General features: G+C 41.0%; 2 protein-coding genes across 4 annotated transcripts; both read left to right on the plus strand.

Annotated features, from left to right (window-relative positions):
* Window positions 1-2,477, plus strand: adma (adrenomedullin a). Its single transcript, XM_033618482.2, has 4 exons — window positions 1-125; window positions 715-817; window positions 961-1,086; window positions 1,230-2,477. The coding sequence occupies exons 2-4, from the start codon at window positions 723-725 to the stop codon at window positions 1,531-1,533; spliced, it is 525 nt and encodes a 174-aa protein (XP_033474373.1). The 5' UTR covers window positions 1-125; window positions 715-722; the 3' UTR covers window positions 1,534-2,477.
* A 3,704-nt stretch (window positions 2,478-6,181) lies between these two features.
* On the plus strand, window positions 6,182-20,902 carry ampd3a (adenosine monophosphate deaminase 3a). Of its 3 annotated transcripts, none has more exons than XM_033639970.2 (15): window positions 6,182-6,256; window positions 12,045-12,267; window positions 12,418-12,598; window positions 14,033-14,198; window positions 14,289-14,508; window positions 14,640-14,769; window positions 14,943-15,137; window positions 15,955-16,086; window positions 16,169-16,332; window positions 16,441-16,567; window positions 17,006-17,169; window positions 17,501-17,621; window positions 19,544-19,717; window positions 19,885-19,995; window positions 20,098-20,902. In XM_033639970.2, exons 1-15 carry the CDS (start codon window positions 6,199-6,201, stop codon window positions 20,272-20,274), a joined length of 2,343 nt encoding a protein of 780 aa, XP_033495861.2. In that variant the 5' UTR covers window positions 6,182-6,198; the 3' UTR covers window positions 20,275-20,902. The 3 variants fall into 3 exon arrangements, with proteins under 3 accessions (XP_033495861.2, XP_033495936.2, XP_078031687.1); XM_033640045.2 differs by lacking the exon at window positions 6,182-6,256 and adding an exon at window positions 7,955-8,179; XM_078175561.1 differs by lacking the exon at window positions 6,182-6,256 and adding an exon at window positions 10,027-10,174.
* The last annotated feature ends 2 nt before the right edge of the window (window positions 20,903-20,904 follow it).

A 20,904-nucleotide genomic window follows, 5' to 3' on the forward strand; every position in this document is an offset into this window, starting at 1 on the left:
AGCAGAGTGACACAGCTGCCTTACAGAACTAGTGGCAATTTCAAGAAACCTGTGGAGTACTCTTTTACAGCTGACTCTACAACAAGAACTTTTTTTCATCCAACTGAATTACCAGAGAATTACAGGTATGTGCACTTTATTTTAAAGCAGATATTGCTGTGATTTGCTGTGCTGCCAGCTGATGGCTCTATCCTTGCTTTTTTGAGGTCGGGGCACAAGTGTAGAGACAAGGACAGGTTATCTGTCTGGTTATATAAGCTGTTCAGCTCTTAATGTGTGTGTGTGTGTCTGTTAGGGAATTGCCTTCAAGGTGTAAAGCATCTGCTGGAGGCAGTGCATCTAATGGTTGCAATTGATTTTCTTGTTTTATTTGATAAGGTAACTGGGTTGAAGAGCACTTTAGTTTTTAAGCTGAGCCTATTTTGGACTCCTCATTGGTAGACTGTCCTTCACATTATTGGCCAGGGGCCCAAAGCATGGTTGCAGGTTTACTTAACCGAGCAAATCTGACCTTAGCTTAACTTTTTAAATAAATGAATGATAAGTGCAAATAACTTGGCTTTTGGACTCTTGTGTAAGCAAGTGCCAGTGTGGTATTCAGGGGAGCAGGAAAAAGTTTTACATGCATTGAGGGACAGTAGGGAATTCACTGAGTTAAATATCAATTTATAGCATAAATAAGTAACTAATAAGTGTCTTCCCTTCTCTCCACAGGAGTCAAAATGCAATTGATCTTCCAGTCCTTCCTCTCCTGCTGTCTGTTGGCGACAGTAGCACACTGTGTGGAACTTGAAGTGAACCCGGAGTTGAGAAAAAGGTGAGTTACCTGAAGAGCAATTCATTCAATAATCATTTTCGTTTGATATAACATGTGACTGTCTGGCAAGTGAGGGACAGCTGTTGCCTGTCTATTGAATAATCTTCCTAAGACCAATGGACTTTTTTTTTTTCCTCTTCCAGGCTAAGCATATGGCTAGGGAGCAGAATGAGACGGGATCTTGACAGTGTATCAGTACAGAGGACAGCAGAGTCTGACAGCTTTGTCAGACCAGAAGATATCAGGGATACTTTGCTGCCACATTCCAGGTAAGACACTATCCATGCAATCATAACATTCTGCTAGTCATTAAAAAGGAATACAAAATCTAAGCAGAGAATTCTCAGCAATTAACAACTAAGCAGTGAACACCATGGATTAATGTTCTCTCCTCTCTCCCTCTGTCCTCCAGCACTCACACCAATGTCCGAACCAAGAGGTCTAAAAACTCAGCCAACCAGTCAAGAAGACAAGGTTGTTCGCTGGGCACCTGCACAGTGCATGACCTCGCACACCGCCTGCACCAACTCAACAACAAGTTGAAGATCGGGAGCGCCCCTGTTGACAAGATCAGCCCTCAGGGATACGGCCGGAGGCGTCGGTCTCTCCCAGCGCACAGAGTCACACTGAGGCTAGAGCAGGGCAGGCTGAGGCCCGTGTGGAGCATAAATGAGTCACAAGTTCACAAGCTTGAGGCTCTCCTCAGACGGACATGAGCGGGATTTTGCAAGAAGAGTTGGGAACAAAAGCGAGGGAGTTAGTGTGCTCTCTCTGTTCTAAAATTCTCAAAATGCCTCAGACTTCTGCCAAGTATTTCCCGGCACATTTTTTTCTAGGCATGAGAACTGAGTCAGAGCAAGACTGGCTGCACTGAGTTTCTCTAGAGGCTGAATCTTGCAGCTCAGCAATGCCGAGCGTGCAAACAACTGCAGCTGGCGCACAGACACTGGATGGCACGGCGTGGAGAGAACTACAGGTGCTGCTCTCTGCTTGGCAGGGGGAAAGGAAGAGTGCTATTAGCTGGCAAAGTGGACACATCCTCTGGCTTAAAGAGGGAACTCTCTTCTAACATTCTGGGACTTTACACATTTCTTCCTCAAGGCCAGGACTTTGATAAGTGCTATCCTCTAAGGATTATACCACCATGTTCCAAACTGTCAGTACTTGCCTGCACTTTTCCATTTGGACTTAAAGTCGAATGAATCATCAGGAAAAGACATCTTCATCACAATGCCAAACAGGAAGATAGGCTACAGAGCTCTGAAGCTCTCAGTTTATATCAAGTTTTGGACACTGTATAAGGGATTCTGTGAGCTATGTGCCAGTCCACAATGGATTGAAATATACTTGAAATTGTTGTTGTTTGTACAAAAACATGTGCAATCTATATTTGTTTTTATTGCAGGTATATGTATATATGAATTCCTTTATTTAAATATTATATAGAGGTTACATTAAAGTACTTATGCAGATAGAACTATTTTTGTACAGGAAGAAATATATATATGGGCATTGTAGCTAAGTGTCATTATTCTTTTGCAAACTGTGGTAATAGGATATGTGTTTTATATGTATATTATATATTTGTAAATGTGTTCTATTTTATTTGTTTCAAAGCAATTACATTGTTATTCAATAAACATTTTGCATACAAAATCTAGACCGTCATCCAGACCTCCTTTGCTCATGACTCTTGTAAATTGAAAGTGGCATTCTATTGTCTGAAGCGCACTGCTACAGCAAGACACAGAGCACCTGGTCTCTGTTAAGTGATTACAGGGTCTCATTAGAGCCTCCCCTCCTCTTACTACATTCCCCCTGTTATGACGCCCCCCCTTTCCACTCAGAAAAAGGGCAGACAGGGTGCCAGGCACATTCCTACTTGGTTCAGCTCATATTTGTTGGCTCACCCCACACCACAGAGCAGCCCTAAAGCCATCAGAGGAGGCTGAGGCTTTAGCTCCATCTGTATTCAATGGTAGACGGTTGGGACACGAGAGGGCCGATGCGGGGGGTTCCGGCCTAACATTCTTGAGAGAGCATCAGAAGAACTGCTCCAAGAAAGCACTGATCGTGACCCTTACATTCAAGCAGACCCCTGAGACTCAGCAGCAGTGAAAGGCTGCAGACCTCTAAACTTGACACATTTTCACCCCCCCGCCCAATCACATTTTTTGAGAGTTCACACTACACCGCCAAAGACATATATTGCAGATTTCGCTTTTGGCTGTACTCCTTCACTCTCTTTTATTTGGACCAGGCCTACAATGCAAAGGGTACATCATGTGCACTTGCCTCTTTTTGCTAGCAGCAGGGGAAATGTAGGGTGAACACAGCACAGAGTGATGGACCATGAGGAGCCACTGAGGATAGTCCAGACGTGGCATCTTATCCTCAAGCTTTGCTCGGTCCCTATTGCAGAAATTCACAATTTAATTTATACATCACATACAGATTCACTACAGTAGTTCAAATCAGGAATTTATTGGATAGCATAAAGTCAAACTAACTGGATAATTAGAGCAAAATATTCATTGCCACTTGTTTAGTGTCCCCTGGGCTCATTAACAGCTTGACTATCAGCTTCTCCTGTGCAAACTAAATGAATATTTTTGCAAAAAATTCTTAGTGTAAACATGAAAGAAATGACAGATGTGCTTGTGAGTTTTTACAGACCCCATAACAGTACAGTTTAACAGTAAAGATGTGATCATAAGTTATTGGAAAAATGTTGGCAAGAGACAGTTTCTACTTTTGTTTGAATTCACCGGAAAAGCCAGTTACAGCTCCTTAAAGCTTTGTAGTATGACTGTGAGCAGGTCATATAGAAACAAAGTGAGGGTCAAAACTTTCATTTCATGTTCTCTGTTGCCATCTAGTGAGATTAGGTGGGTAGAACTGCAAAATTTGTTTTGTAGTTGTATGATTCAGTCAATAACATCAGACAGCTACAATCAAGCAAAGTCATTTTTATAAGAAGTCCCATAAGAACAGCAATAGGTGAGAAATCAATCTTCAGTCTTACTTGAATACTGTAAGTAAATCATTATGCACTCTGAGTACAGGCAGTTTTTCGCCTTCATAGGTTGTAGAGGTGATTAATCAAAAGCCCAACACAGATAGTTAACAACGTGCTCCTGCTTTACTGCTGTGATTGCTCACAACCTGTTCTTTTGCAAGGAGGGATTTATACTTAGAAACATAGCCTACAATGTTCAATACAAGATTTGATTTGGGGGCTTCAGTCTTTCTTAAATTGTATTTTTTATTTTTTAAAATACAATTCAAATGACTGAATGGCCTGAGGCAGTCAGCAAATATTGTAAAACAAAGCAATTGTGCCATCTAGTGGCTAGTACGTTACACGTGTCTACATGTTGAATGGGAATTTAGCTTCTCCACAAAACCCTCATGGTAAAAGAAAAACATTACGTGTTACTCACCACAATAAAAGCATTCAGCAAATTATAGACTGAATGGATTTAGATCTGGCACACTCCATGTACTCTCTAACTGTGCACCACTGTTGCTGCTTCAGTAAGCCAATCAGCTGGTGACGCCACTGACGTGATGACTGCATCAAGAAACTGCTCAGTGTAGGTCAGCTGGTCAAAAAAAAAAAAAACACTTTCCAGTATTTACGGTATGCTAAGCTCCAAGTGTTTTATTTTTTCCATGGCTGTGTTCAGACAGCCATGGAGAGTATTATTCTGGGACCTGCTCTTTTCACCTGGACGTCTGCTACGATACCGATTTTTGCAAATTGTTTCCAAAATGCTTTTTGCAGGAATTTTCTTTTGTTTTAATGTTGTCTGAAAATATGTACACTAGACTCTGGTCCTGGCTTATTTTGATTTTATGGTGTCTTGTAAGCCTACATAGATGGACATAACTGTTAACATGATACAACAACAAAATTTCATTCATTCATTCATGCAACTGAGCGAAAAAGGACCGTCTGAGGTAATAATAAGATCACCAACTTACACTGTTTGTGGCACTGCTCACTGACACACTGTTATGTCACTATTGACGTGAGGCGAGGAGACAAATGAATAATCACTCTGACAATACTACTGTCAATCAAAATGATACAGGCCCAGCGCTAAGAGTCAGTCCTCAATACCCAACTCTAAAAGTAACCTGTTAACCTGAGCAGAGAGGATTAACCTCGTAATCTCAAACACCGTCAGGCTAAATCAGGGACTGTGGACTGCTTATGGCCACAGCAGTAAATCTGGGCCTTCCTCTAGACTGTGTGAGGAGTTTTCCCGTGCTATACTGTACTGCAAGACTGCTTAATCTTAAAGGTGTCAGAGAAAGTCCTTTGATCTGTCTCTGACTTCCTACTTAGAGATTGATGTTACCCGTGGTACAGACAGCTTTTAGTTTCTTTGCATCATACACAAAATATATGCAATAATAGACAATTACCTTGTCATGACGTGCAGTGATGAGGTAAGTCCAGGTGATTGTGCTGTAATAGTCTTTATCTTTGATGCAGGACTGTAGTTAAAGAGACAGAAGCAAGAGCAGGGGATTTAGGCTTTGAAATACATTAGTCTCCCAAGTGAAAATGTACAAATATTATTTGTACATTTAGTGTTTATCTCATAAAAAAGAGCTCTCTTACATTGCTGTTATTACTTGCTACTCTGCTCCTGTCACGTCTGAGCAAAATATCCTGAAAATGACCGAAACATCCACAAGAGGACATGATTAATCTCTAAGAAAGACAAGAGAAAACACAGGTGTTTTAAATGTTGATCCATTTTGAATAGAATTCCTACTATATCCATTAATACTGCCTGAAAACATTATGACGCAGTACAAATGAGCATGACGTCTGACTTCTGCATGTGCTCGGCTGATGCCCTTGTGCTACACTGCAGCAGTGAAAGAGTTAAGGATGGAGTGATGAGCACTGCAGGGTGGTGGATGAGATATGATCTACTCTAGCCACAACAAGAGCACAGCATGACTTAGATGTTTCTCTGAGGGAACTTGTGCACAGTTTGTATACACTTCAGAGACAGCAGAGCCCAAGGAGGTGAGTGTGCTTATTTGACATATTAGCAGTGATGATGACCACTGATATTTGTCAAGGGGAGGCAAACATCACCTAATGTATCTTTCTGTTTTAAAATCTCCTTTCAAAAAAAAAATCTGTCTTACTATGATGTATGTGAGACTTTGTAACTGTAACTGATCTATGTGTATCCAAATCCAAACAACTACACAGCTACACATCTAGACGAACTAGAGATGTATCTGAGGAATATTAGAGAATTGCTGTAAAGGAGGCTGCTTCGCATTCATGGATGAGTGCACTTCCTTCATTTTCATCTTCACTCTCCTTCAGGCCCTGGCCACTTTGAAAGATGAGAAGAGGAGACACGCCTCTTTTAAAGCAGCAATCCAGTCCTTGCTTGGGAAAGAGTGAGTTTCTTTACTTATCCCCTCTCTCTGTCATCGCTATCTCTGTGTTGTGCAAATGACTTTCTCTGGTGCTGTTGACCTCTCTCTCTGATATGACATTGACAAAGAGCCAACCTGGGGGCTCGGCCATTAACTGCAGTGACGTGTCTGAGAAAAGCCAAAAAAAGACAAGATAAAGACAGTATAGAGAGTATAGAGAGTATAGAGTATAGAGAGCTCGGTCTGAGATAGGGCTATGTGAGTGGTCGGGTAATGGCCTCCTGTGAGATTCACAGAGTGGATGGGAAATGATGAATGATGATCCTTACTGTCCAAAGGAACTGTGGGGATGATATATGGTCAACTACACATTTCCAGTACGTTTCAGAGTCACAAACACCAGGGCACACACACCCATATTAGTCCAGAGTGCGCTCCATTAAGCTACTCCCCACATTAGTATCAAAGCATACTTTCAGCAGACCCACACTATAACTCTATTTCTCAGCCATCTGATATGATGTTTCCTAAACCAGACACTTTGATCAATACGAGATAGGCTCCTGTGAATGCTGAATATAATATTTTATCTCCTGTGTTATTAAGGTGCTGAGTTCTCGATATACACAAAGGGCACTTTAATCCAGTGGGGGTTGATTTATCGCTCTGCAATGGTGGGAATCAGCAGGCACTTTGATGTTAACAATAAATGTGCTGTGTCTCTCTGGGGAGTTCAAGCATGCAGAGATGCAGCAAGTGCAGTATCTGTTGACTCTTTGCCATATTGTTGTTATTTTTCAAGCAACGTGACCATCTGTTCATTTCAGGCACATATGAAAAACACCTGGCTGTTGAGCAGAAGTGCTCTGCAAATGCTTTTGATTTGATAATTAAAAAATGCAAGTAAGTCTGAGCTGATTCAGGGGAAATGTTGCACTATAAAATTTGCCACAGCTTGTGAATTTTGCCATCTATCTTTGACAGTTTATCCACGTCCACATCCGGATGATATTAGGCTAATTATTATTATTATTATTATTAGGCTGGTTAAAGAGCACTAGAACCATACAGTATAAAGGTTTATTTATCACATTGACTGCTAGAGGAGAGTTCTCGCCTCTGACATTAAGGATAAGTCTGGTTATAAATATCTGGGCAGTGATGGCAAGTACATACATAGATAAAATGCATTATGCAGCTCTGCATCATATACGGATAACAGATGGGAGATGGGGTCAGTTGTCTTCGTTATCACAGAAATCTGAGTGGTAATCTGAGAGTATATGGTAGCATAATGTCTTCTGGGGACCTTTCTTTGTTTTTAGAAGTGACTTTGGCCAGGACACCACAGTAGCATTATGTATTTTCAGATGGACAATACCAAGGCCAGAGCCCAGATAAAAACAGTGCTAATAAGCAAAGGAGAAAACTGACAAATGGGCAAACACTTGGATTGTTCTCAGACTGCCTGTCTGTGGGTACTTCAGAAAATTATCACAGCAGCTTGTGATGCTGACTAAAAAGGACAACTGCAAAGACAACCTGGTTGTGATGCCTCTTTGCCACAAAAGTAGTGAGGAGTCTCTCTTTCTCCCTCCCTCCCTGTGTGTCTAAGAGACAGTAAGAGAGATAAGTAGAACAGTAGGCAGCAGGCTCCATCTACTCTGAGTGAGGCCTTCTCTTTGTTGACAGCCAGTTTTGACATAGTCTCAGGATTAGTTGCTCCGTCAACATGAGGCCACTGGCCCCTTAAAATAGAGAGAGATGTGCAGTCAGGAAAACAAAACTGTAATTGTGTGCCACTGTGGACTCATAGATTGACTGGGTCTGACCCGGATAGATGCAGAAAGAATCTATTAGGGTACCACTGAATCTGTCGAGCGCTTCACTGTGTCCAACTTGAGATGACAACACCCCCAGATATGGCTATGGGCGATACTGAAGGTAAGCGCAGAACTGATTAAAGGCATTTAAGAGTAATATAGGATAATCGGCTAAAAAACTATGAAATCAAGTCACAATATAGGCTCTTCTCATCACTGCACATCTGCAATTATTCAAAGCAAATGGTCAACAGAAAGGAGTATCTGAGGTTGAGCTGGTCTTAAATTAGACAGCATGTGTGAGAGAGAGTCCCTGCTACTGTAGGTGTTGAGTACCTCGGACTCTACTGACTAATGTTTTTATGAAAGAGCTTTTTAAGAAATCATTGAGTAATTTTAACTTGATGCAAATTAATATATTTAATAAATGAAAATTACAGAAAAACAAGACATCATCTTTAGGGATGCACCATAATATCGGCCAATATTGGCTTCAAAATGAATTATCAGAATCGGCCAACATGCTTTTTCTTATTTTGCATAATGAATGAATATTACATACATTTAAAAGTATTGTATTCCATGTGTCCATCTGCTGATGGGCCACCACAATAAGAGTATGCATGCATAATATGATGTTTCTTCCACTACAGAAGAGACTTATGATCAACAAAATAGGTGGGGATCTATCGATATTGGTATCTGTTATTGGCCAAATAAGTTGTTATATATCAGCATATCGGATATCAGCAAATAATCCAATATCGTGAATCCCTAATCATCTTGCAGATACACCAGCTGCACTACAGGCACCCACGTCTTAAAACAAATGTGGGCCAGGTGTGATAAGTGGCCAGATGGCCCTGTCAATATACTCAAAACTGCCTTTGTGGTAGTCCCCGCTACAAAAGGTGTCACCAGGACTACATGCTAGTGAAGATCTGAGTCATCCAGGTCATGGTGATTCTAAATTCTATAACGTAGGCAAATGGATTTCCTTCAGCTACAGAAAGTCCAGCTGCCTATGTTACAGCATTTAGAATCACTTGGACCACATTTTGCGATAGTGACACACACACAGTCTTGCAAGGTGGACACAATACCAGCCATTGTGACATTGTCGTGGCTGGTAAAAATTCTATCTTCAAATATATATATATTTTATTTAATTGATGTAAAGCACTTGTACCATAGTAACAGACTTCCCAGGAGTGAACAGCTGGTAAAAACAATGCAGACCAGTGGTTCTCAAATCGTGTGTCACAGCACACTGGTGTGCCATGGGATTTGTGATAACCACACATTATTATTATTGCAATATCTTACTGGGCTGAGACTAAAAGATATAAACGAATTTTTAATTGACTGTACCAGTATGTTGCCTACACCCATTTCCTAAGAAAGAGGCAAACTCTACCTAAAAAAAAAATTTGATTTAAAAACCTTAAAAGGGAACCTATTTGTTGCCGTTAGCATGTAGGAAAATTAAGTGTGACACATCACATTATCTTACATTATTTCCCATTTAAACAAATGTGTAATTGGTGAATTGATGTTATTTTGAAAACTTTACAATGAATTTTTGAATCATTTTGTTGATAAAAATTTCGTAAGTAATAGCTGGTTGTCAATTGTTATTGTGTATTAGTAAATAAACACAAACAATTATGTTGTGATAAGACTGATGACACAGAGGCTATTGCGCACAGATATAAATACAGGTGTGCCTTGACATTTTGGCTTGTTGCCAGGTAACTTAGGTTTTCACAAAATGTTACAGAAGATTTGCCTCAGTGTTTTGCTTCATAACAATAAACATAGTAAAGGAAAATAAGAATAAAAGCAAGTGCTGTATAAAATGTAAACTACAGTTGACTAAGACAATTTTCTTTCGCCTAAACACCTAAACGGAAGCCAGAAGCCATTTTGACCCCGGTTGTCATAGTAACGGCCAAGCACTGTAGAAGGAAAACTTTCTTCCTCTTGCTAAAAACAGTCTATGCGCAAAAATAAGTCTTACATACCTAACATAAGCTAAGCAATACAAACAACTGTTAAAGCTATTGAAATAAACTTACCAGCGGCAGCACCTCGGCATGTAACGTTAACTTAAAAGGTAAGACGTGTACAATGGGACGTGCGTGCTATTAAGATGAGGCTAAAGGTTAGTAGCTAGCAATAATATAATTAGCATTTTAGCGTAATTTGTACCTCGCTGTAGTTACATTAAGGTTAGTTATAGGTTTAAAACTAGAAGTAAAACCTAACTGTCCGAATACTAAACCGTTGCGGTAACGTAACCGTTACTGTAGCTAACTAGCCTAATGGTAGACTAACGTTACAGCTAACGTTAGCCGCGCACTGATTTTAAGGAAGTGTGATTAGGTTAATTTTATATCATAAATTGTAAGCTCATAATTCATCCGCAAAAGCTTCATTTTTTTCCATCAGATATCATTTGAATTGGTGGAGAGAAAACTGAATGAGTCATTTCATTTCATAGGTTTTTGTTTGTTTGTTTTTCTGTTTGTTTGTTTTGCTTTTCTAGGAATTTTTGGGTGATTATAGCTAATTCTAGTTCCTGTCCAGCTGTCAGATGGGATGAGGTGTGTGTGTGTGTGTGTGTGTGTGTGTGTGTGTGTGTGTGTGTGTGTGCGCGCACCAGGCTGTGAGAAAAAGAAATGCAAATATTTGTATCACAGTTTTTTCAGGGTTTATGGGAGGACAATTAATAATTGATAAGGCCATCACCTCCAGATCAATACAGTTTTATGAGTCTACCCATTTTCACAGTGTGCATGTGGTGCCATAAAGCTCCACGGCCTCCGTGATGCACACAGCTGTTGTCGGGATAGTGTTGTGTGTCCGGAATGATAAGCTTCCTGGAAGCACCCTGGCAGAGCGGAAAATTGGCTTCTAATATGACACTATGCAACATGGCTTTTCTCTGGTGTTGCCTCAGCGCTCCAATGACCATAACTGTATCCTCTATCACTAAGGATATCAGTAAGACACTGTCAGTTCACCCAGGTTATCTTCTTTCAGAAATAGACAGTTCTCTGTTTGACATAGCTGCTTGTACTGTATGGGTCTGTGAGCATGACTGTAAACAGATGGAGCGTATCCAAGATTTCATTCTGTAGTAAAAATAAATCTTGTTCCAGTGATGCTGTTGATGAGGACTAAAACAGAATTATTATTTTTATTAAGGTGTGGAAGTGACTGCTCATACATAGTAACATGTCAAGAATAGTTAAGGAGGACTTGCATTGCTACAAAGGTTATGAACCTGGGGACTTTAGTGGAACTATCTGACACGAGTTATTTTCAAAATGTCATTGTACCGCTGCACAATCAAAAGGACTAGCTAGTGTTACCATTACAGTATCCCATTGCAGTCATTTGTTGATAACTGCTATAGCACCTGTCAAAATTGTAGTGACTTGTTGCTTTACATAGACAAGAAGAAAAGGGCAAAGAATGGAAAAGTACAACAAATAAAGACAGCAGATAGGAACACAGGATAACATTATAAGTAAACTATAGACAACAACATCAAAGCTAGATAATGTTAAAGATGATAAATGTTAATAGTGTCTGTGGAAGCATATATAAACTGGCTAAAATAGGCGTTACAACCTAAAAATCTTGAACGCTGGTTAATTTGTGGCACTGCAATAGGGGATTTTTTATGGTTTTCATTTCTAGTTTTGAGAAAAACAACTTGACAGAATGAAGTGCTTAAAACTAATCCTGCAAGACATGAACAGTTCACACAGAGCTCTTCAGGTGGTGATGCTGTGCAGCAGTTATCTCTTGTCTGTCCCGCACCCAAACCCTGACACAGGTAGATTTACTTGTTTACACAACAGCACAAGCGGGTCAGAGCAAGTAAAGACTTCATAAAGAGAGCAGGTCCTCTTTGTTTCCTCTGATGACATGTCACTGTCAACAGTCACTCCACTGTAGCTTCTACCTTCTTGCAGACATGCCGCGTCAATTCCCGAAGGTAACTCTGAGCGAAGCGGAGGAGGAAACACAGCTGCTAGCAGAGAAAGTATATGCTTCAGCACTAAAAGAAGAAGACAACAAAGATGCCTTATCAATGTTCACCATGCCTGTGGACTGCCCAATTGGCCTCCAGCAAGCCAAGGAACATGAGCTGCTTAAGGAGCTGGCAGAGCAGCAGTCAGAGGAGAGCACCAAGAGGTAGGCCCTGCTGTTGCTCTGGCACCAAGTCACTGATGTTGTCATCAGTCAGATCAATGTTACAAATAAAAGCCTTTTAGCAGATGAATTGTATCATGACTTTTGGGAAAGTTACGTTAACTTATATAAACTATATTGCTAATTTTGCAGGAGGAAAAGCTTGAAGATGATTCGTTCCCAGTCCATGTCTCTGCAGATCCCAGTGAATGTAGATTGGACACGGTCATTGGCAGCCACGCCATACCTGTCCCCCAGCTCCACCTGCTCATCAGTGCCAGAAACCTGCCCTGATTACCAGAGGGTCACTATTAGTGGTGATTACTGTGCTGGAGTAAGTACTATAAACATAAATTTGTGCATCATAGTTAGAGATACTACACCCATTGTTAAAAGTCATACATGTGAAGGCCCAGACACACCAAACTGACTCTTAGAACTGCTGGCAACAAGGGTGACTTGCGTTGCCTCACGTCACCTGTGTATCGGCCAAAAGGTTGCACTTAAACACACCATAAAGACTACAATCAAGGCCAACCAGCATGTACTTCTACACCTTGGGAGAGAAAATAACTCTCCATAGCAGCTGGTGGCAGCAGTTTGTATTCATCATTAAGAAAGGGAAATTGACAGACACACAGGACAAATTCAAGATGCTAGTTTGCCAGTTTACATATTAAAAACACAATAAGATTTTTTTTTTTTTTTTTAGCTAATATAACAAGTTCGGGCAGCAAGGTGGTACAGTGGATCGCACTGTCGCCTTACAGCAAGGGGTGAGGGATCGGACCCCGGGATGGGAGAGCCCCTCTGTGCAGTTTGCATGTTCTCCCTGTGTCAGTGTTGGTTTTCTCCACGTACTCCAGCTTCCTCCCGCAGTTCAAAGACATGCAGGCTAGGTTAACTGGTGACTCTAAATTGCCTGTAGGTGTAAATGAGTGTAAATGGCTGTCTGTCTCTATGTGTCAGCCCTGTGATAGTCTGGCAACCTGTCCAGGGTGTACCCTGCCTCTCACTCAGTGTCAGTTGGGATAAGCTCTGGGGGGACTAGTGCCATTGGTATGGGATACACCGCCAAAACTAAGGCAACAGGTGCTCACTAACAGCTGACCATTGGCTTGGTGTGTCAGGGCCCTTATTCCTGTGGTCTTAGACTGTCCAAAAATAAAAGTAAACATGAGCAACTCTCTCCCAAATCCAAAAACTAGAGCACTAAAACTCAAATTTATGATGTTATATAAAGTAGTCTGGAGCTGTTCCATAGACACTGAATTGGGAAAGATCTTACAGATGACACTGAGAGCACCCAAGGGAATGTTCTGAGTATATGGGTACATTTTCTATTTCAGAACTGAGAACACTACACTAAAATAAAACTCATTTGGGTATAAAAAAGGAAACAAACATCCTGTGGATCCACAAAAGCGGATCCCATTCATTGTCCCAGGAGCAGCTCCAGACTTTATACTTGATGACCTTACAAGTTTGAGACTCACTTCTCTAGCCTCTGACTTTGAAGGAGAGTAGCAAATGTTCACAAACATTGATTGAAGTTTCCTAGACCATGGATATAACATATTGGTATTCTTAATTCAGGTGGTGTTTCCCTTTAATGCTTTTGCTTCTTTACATGGTGTATATTTACTGTCCTCATGTTCACAAAATGCTTAAAGATATTACATATATTTTTATACAATTACTGTACCAAAATGTCTTAAATAAGACAATACTTCAGACTAATTATGTGGCATGTCCATCCTCCATTCAGATCACAGTGGAGGACTATGAACAGGCAGCCAAAAGTCTGTTTAAGGCTCTGCTTATTCGTGAGAAATACTCAAAGCTAGCCTATCATAGATTCTGCAGAACCACAGCCCAGTTCCTCCGCAGCGCTGAGAACACGAGATGGAGTGAAGAAGAGGAGGTTCTACCAGGTGAGAAGTGTATTCGCATCATGGTAATTGATACACACTCATGTTTCATTCTGGTTTATATGACTAACTGAGCAATGTTGTCGCTTCCAGATATGTGCCCGTGTCCAGCAGAGGGAGAGGATCCCTACAGCATGGAGAACATTCCTGAGAATCTAAACTATGAACTGAAGATGAAGGACGGGATAGTGAATGTGTATGACAATGCCGAGGCTCTGAGAGAAAACCAGCCCCACGACCTCCCTTACCCAGACTTAGAGACCTTTGCCATAGACCTCAGTCACGTGCTCGCCATGATTGCAGATGGACCCACGTAAGTTGCCAAAACAAAAAGATACTACAGCTATGCTTGTTGTATAAACCGCCCTGGTTGTAAAACTGGTTGTTGCCACCTATGGATGCAGTATTTACTTTTCACTCACTAAAGTGACTCTTAATTTACAGGAAGACCTACTGCCACAGACGACTGAATTTCTTGAGTTCGAAGTTCTACCTCCATGAAATGCTCAACGAGATGGCTGAGCTAAAGGAACTGAAAAGTGTGCCTCACAGAGATTTCTACAATGTTAGGAAGGTTAGATTTCTATCTAAAGGGTGTATAATCTGACACTGTGTCTGGTACATTGTCTCTGCGAAAACACCTGAACATGTGATCCAGTACATGCCATCTCTTCTTCCCTAAGTTTAACTATTTGTTTTTAAACATATAATTTTCCAGTAGATGAACACATTGTTTCTGTCTCTCAGGTGGACACACATATTCATGCAGCTGCCTGCATGTCTCAGAAACACCTGCTGACCTTCATCCAGGAAACATATAAGACTGGTGCTGACCGTGTGGTGTTGGAAAAGGCTGGACAAATGATGACTCTCAAACAGGTTTTCCACGGCCTCAATAAGGACCCCTATGACCTTACTGTGGACTCTCTGGATGTACATGCAGTAAGAAAAGCATGTTTTACCATTATGTTTTCATAAAGTGTAGTTTAAGAGATGTGGAAATGGGGAGCAAAATTAATACTTTTCTCAGTTTGTCAAAATGTGACTATAAACAAAGGTGACAGTATTGTAAGCCTAGTACTATTAGTACAGGCTCCATCCTCTACTGGACTCTATGGGCAACACTCTCCTCCAACCACGAGCATGCATTCGCCCACTGAAATTTGCTGAAACAAAAACAATCAGGGCGTGTCTACCCGAACACATGCAGAGCCCATTTTGTGTAAGAAGGCATATCACACTGTCAGCTATCCTACACTCTCACCACTGACCAGTGTTGGAGCACCAAGGCTCCTGGGTAGATGGCTCCGCCTGTGCAAATAGAACTACGGTTACAGTGTAACCTTCGTTTTATTTCACACAGGCTTCGCCCTCTACTAGACTCTGGGTACAGTGGGTGGAACCCGATTAATGAACGCCCTGTTGTGACATAACATCAACCCAGCCACACTGACCCTGACCGGCTAAAGGTTGATTGGCCAGTTACTTTTAAGCAAATTTCAGGAGAGTATTATCCATAAAAGTAGAGGACAGATCCTGTATTAGGCAGAACAGTTTGTTATGTTCCTGTCAAGGCAAACAAAGATCGGGAACTTCATGTCAAAGTTCTGCTAATTACAACTCCTTCACTCTCTCTGCCTCTAATTTGTGTCACTTCATTTTACTTCTAGTGCAGATAAATACCATTATTACTTAGCGCGTTTCCATGACTGACCCTTCTGGATTTGCAATTATGCTTTGTAATTCATGAACTTCACAGGGGAGACACACCTTCCACCGGTTTGACAAGTTCAATTCGAAGTATAACCCAGTAGGAGCCAGTGAACTTCGAGAAATCTTCCTGAAAACAGACAACCTCATCAATGGAGAGTATTTTGCTCGCATCATAAAGGTATCATATCATGTCACCATACACTTTAAGTCAGAACCTTTGCAGAGACAGTTAAGCACTCTCTACTTCTCACCTTTGATAGGAGGTGGCCCACGACCTGGAGGAGAGTAAGTACCAGCATGCAGAGCCACGCCTTTCCATCTACGGACGTTCTCCAGAGGAGTGGGACAGTCTGTCTAAGTGGTTTATTCACCACAAAGTACACTCTCCGAACATGAGGTGGATCATTCAAGTCCCCAGAATATAGTGAGTGCTTCAGACAAAATGTCAAACTTGTAAAAGAATTTCTTAAAATGTGAAATCTTGAAATATCCTAAAAATGTAAGACGATATATATTTTTGTGTCTGTTTCAGTGATATTTTCAAGGCAAAGAAGCTGGTGCCTAGTTTTGCCAAGATGCTGGAGAACGTTTTCCTTCCTCTATTTGAGGCCACTGTTAACCCACAGAAGCACAAACATCTTCATGTTTTCCTCAAATATGTAAGATGTTGTATTTTTTAGGGTCCATCATAACAAACCCTACCAAGCCTGCCAGGATATAAGAGTGTTTAATAAATAGTTAGCATTAACATGTGTTAAAAGAACAAGTCTCTAACCACCCTAATTTATATGCAGTATATAAACATTAATAAATTGTGTATTTTTGACAAATACTGTACATTACTTAACACACTAAAATGTCATATCTGCTCACAACAACATTATGGTTTGTTTAAACCATTTATTAAATCTTTCTATAATGCTTGAAGATGCTAAACAGGCTAAACTAAGGAGTTACCTTGTATAAATGAATTAAGAAGAATTATCCGTTAGTGGAAACAAATAACTATTGTTTATGAAATAATTAGAAAAACAATTTGCCCTTAATACCTGCCTGACATCACACAACCATCCCGGTTGTAAATGTTTTTTGTGCAGGTGGCAGGCTTTGACAGCGTAGACGATGAGTCCAAACACAGTGATCACATGTTCTCCTTCAGGAGCCCAAAACCAGAACAGTGGACAACAGATGACAACCCTCCCTACAGCTACTACCTCTTCCACATGTATGCAAACATCATGGTCCTCAACAACCTCAGAAAGTAAGAGCTAATGTCTTCTTCCCTCTTCAAAACACACACTTCTTTATTAAAGGAGAGCGCTTTGCTGTAAGATTGACAGAAGAAAATGTTTGCCATTAAAATGCAGGACCTGTTTACTTTGCAGAGCTCTCAGGAAAGAAGTGATTAATTGATGATAGGAAAGTAAGAACCGTACATGTACTGAACTCATAGCTGATGAGAATAACTCGGACATATCACTGTGCAGTACAGCGTGTATCTATAAACACTCTAAGTATGACGAATACAAAGATGAGCAGGTACTGTTTCATGATTTTTTCAGGTATTGATCATCCTTTTCTGTCCTTTATAGAGAGCGTGGACTGAGCACCTTCCAGTTCCGTCCCCACTGTGGAGAAGCTGGATCAATCACTCACTTGGTCTCTGCCTTTCTCACATCTGACAACATCTCACATGGACTCAACTTGAAGAAGGTACCTCAGATTTGTGGGCAGGGTATGGGGTGGGAATCAGCAGGGTCCCCACGATACAATATTAAATGTTTTAATAATAATGATAATGCACTTTATTTATCTGTACCTTTCAAAGCACTCAAGGACGCCTTACAAGACACAGTTAAAAAAAACAAGCAGCAATGTATCCATAGATCATATATACAATAAAAGTTTGAAAAGGTGTGTTTTCAGGCGGGATTTGAAGGTGGAAAGGGAATCAATATAGCGAATGTCGTGGGGAAGAGCCCTCCAGAGGCGGGGGGCAGAACAGCTGAAGGCTCTAGAACCCATGTTAGTCAAGCGGGCAGATGATGATGTGAGTTGGATTGCAGAAGAGGATCTAAGAGTATGGGAGGGTGTGTAGATATGATGGAGTTCAGACAGGTACTAAGGGGCTTAATTATGAAGGGCCTTAAAGGTGAGAAGCAGAATCTTGAAACTGATGCAATATATTTTGCGATATGCTGAGTATTGTGAGGGCGGCATGGTGGTGTGGTGTGGTGGTAAGCACTCTCGCCTCACAGCAAGAGGGTTGCCGGTTCGATCCCGGGCGTGGGAGCCCTTCTGTGCAGAGTTTGCATGTTCTCCCCGTTTCAGCGTGGGTTCTCTCCGGGCACTCCGGCTTCCTCCCACAGTCCAAAGACATGCAAATTGGGGACTAGGTTAATTGGTAACTCTAAATTGTCCATAGGTGTGAATGTGTGCCTGCCTCTCGCCCAATGTCAGCTGGGATAGGCTCCAGCCCCCCCCCCCGCGACCCTCAAGAGGATGAAGCGGTTAGAAGATGAATGAATGAATGAATGAATGAGTATTGCGATAACATTTATTGCAATTCATTACGTTTTATCAACTGCAAATTGTGTCCCAGAAGGAAAACTTTGTCAACATCTGTTTTTATCTAATAATACTAAGTTTTCAGTCTGTTCATCTCACTATAATCATTTTCATTGCAGCAAAAATATATCTAGTGGACTAAAAAGCAATTGATTTTATTATTCTAGCAGGCCACCAAAGGTTTAATTTGTATTTGCAACATTAATAACATATATATAATAAAAAAATCAAAACTTTGCATCCATGTATCAATACATCAATTCTGCCCAGAGCAGGGAAGGGATTACACGGTGCTGCTGTGTGGGCTCACCCCCAGCCAAAGATCAATAATATGACTGTACTTTGTGCTTTTTGTCCCAAAAGACCAAAAATAGCAACCACAGTGTGAGTACACAGAAGAGTACTGATAACTTTAAACTAAAAGACAACATAATCACCACTAAAATTAACTTTTCTTCCTTCTGGTTTGAGGTCTATGTTGGTTTGAGACAAAGTTTTTCTCAACTTGTGTATCTGAAATTTCCTGCAGATTTCTCATTGTTAGTGCTGCAGTTCAGCACAGGACAGCTGAAAATGTGACAACTGTAGGTGAGACAGGAAACGGGGAGTTTTGAATTTCTGGTGTAGATGGACAGTATGTTCCAAAAACAGAAAGGCCAGAAAGTCCTGAAGAAAGACGGCTTGCTGACAGTGACTCACTGTTATCAATTTACAGCACAAACTGCACAGTCACACAGTATTCTAGTCATTTTGTTCAAGACACTCACTTCCTTGTTGCTTCTTTAGGATTTGATCTGTGTAACTTTCATTACAGTTGCAATAATCCAACTGCATTTAACTCATTTAAGTCTGGACAATGTGGATAAAGGCCCATAAATTCTAATGTTAAGTCAAGTTGTTTTCGATATAGGAATCTGGGAAAAAATGTACTTGTGAGAGCCTGTGCAGCATGTACATCAAACACTAACACAGCTTCTTTTGAGCTCTGTGTACTTCATGTTAGTGTGTACCTTGTGTCTGCCAGAGCAGTATTTATCTTTCTTTTTTTAAACTTTGTGTTCCTTTAGAGCCCTGTGCTGCAGTACCTGTACTACCTGTCCCAGATGCCCATTGCAATGTCCCCCCTCAGCAACAACAGCCTGTTCCTGGAATACTCCAAAAATCCTCTCAAAGAGTTCCTGCACAAAGGCCTGTGTGTGTCCCTGTCCACAGATGATCCCATGCAGTTCCACTACACCAAGGTAAACAGACACAAACACACAGGAGATAATGGGTTTCTAGGCTAACGTTTAGTACGCCTGATTCTTTGTGTACAGTATTGTAAACATACTATTGCAGTGTGCTGTAGGTGGATTCAGTTCTACAGCGTAAATAAACCATATCCACTGTTTGTGTGTCATGATTTAAGGAACCACTGATGGAAGAGTACGCTATCGCTGCTCAGCTGTGGAAGCTCAGCACCTGTGATGTGTGTGAAATAGCCAGAAACAGTGTGCTGCAAAGTGGACTCTCTCACCAGGTGACACTTTCACTCCTCCTTTTTTCTTTTTTTTTTGTCCTGCCAAACCTCCAACACATTTAATCAGCATCAATCCATCATCCCTTTGTTGTTTGTTTACAGGAGAAGAAGCACTTCCTGGGAGAGAACTATCTGAAAGATGGACCTGAGGGGAACGATATCCGTCGGACCAACGTGGCCCAGATCCGCATGGCCTACAGACACGAGACACTGTGCAATGAACTCAGCTTCATAGTCGACGCAGTGAAGTCTGAAGCCATGAATTCCATCTATGAATGAGAGGGACCTTGCACTAGACAGAATCCAAGCATGCTGCGCGCCCAGTAATCACCATTTATCTTTATTTTGAAAAGTGCCAGTGAGTCACTGTGATGATTAAATGAAAAATACAATATCCTGTCAGCTGCAAAACTGTGCTTAGCTGGTCACAAGCTGATAAGGAGTTTGGTAATGTGAAGATGCATGTTTGAATGACGATGGCACTTTGGTTCTCAAAGGTTTAGACAAAAGCTGTGGAGGACCAGACGTGTGTGAAGTAAACTCAGACGCTTGTCATTACACAAACCCACAATGTATAAACAGTTGTACCTTACACTCCATTTTGTGATTGAGGTATGTCATAGAAACACTTAGAACATGTATACACTGTATAGGACCACTTATGGCTGAGTTACACAATGTTAGTTTACAGATAATGTCTGGTCATTTCCTCTGTCTCTCCCTTGAATAGCTGGTTTTAAAGAGGTTTCACTAAGTTTTTGGAAAGATATCAACACAATAAAGTTTTGGGAGCTACCTAACTTCATAATGACTTGCCTTATTAAAAATGTTTGACACTGTTGTAGAAATGTTGCATTCACATGTATGCAATCAGAAGCAGCAAGCAGTATGTGAAAGAATAAAAGGTCT

This window comes from Epinephelus lanceolatus, chromosome 2 (assembly GCF_041903045.1).
Source record: "Epinephelus lanceolatus isolate andai-2023 chromosome 2, ASM4190304v1, whole genome shotgun sequence".
NCBI classification, from domain to species: domain Eukaryota; kingdom Metazoa; phylum Chordata; class Actinopteri; order Perciformes; family Serranidae; genus Epinephelus; species Epinephelus lanceolatus.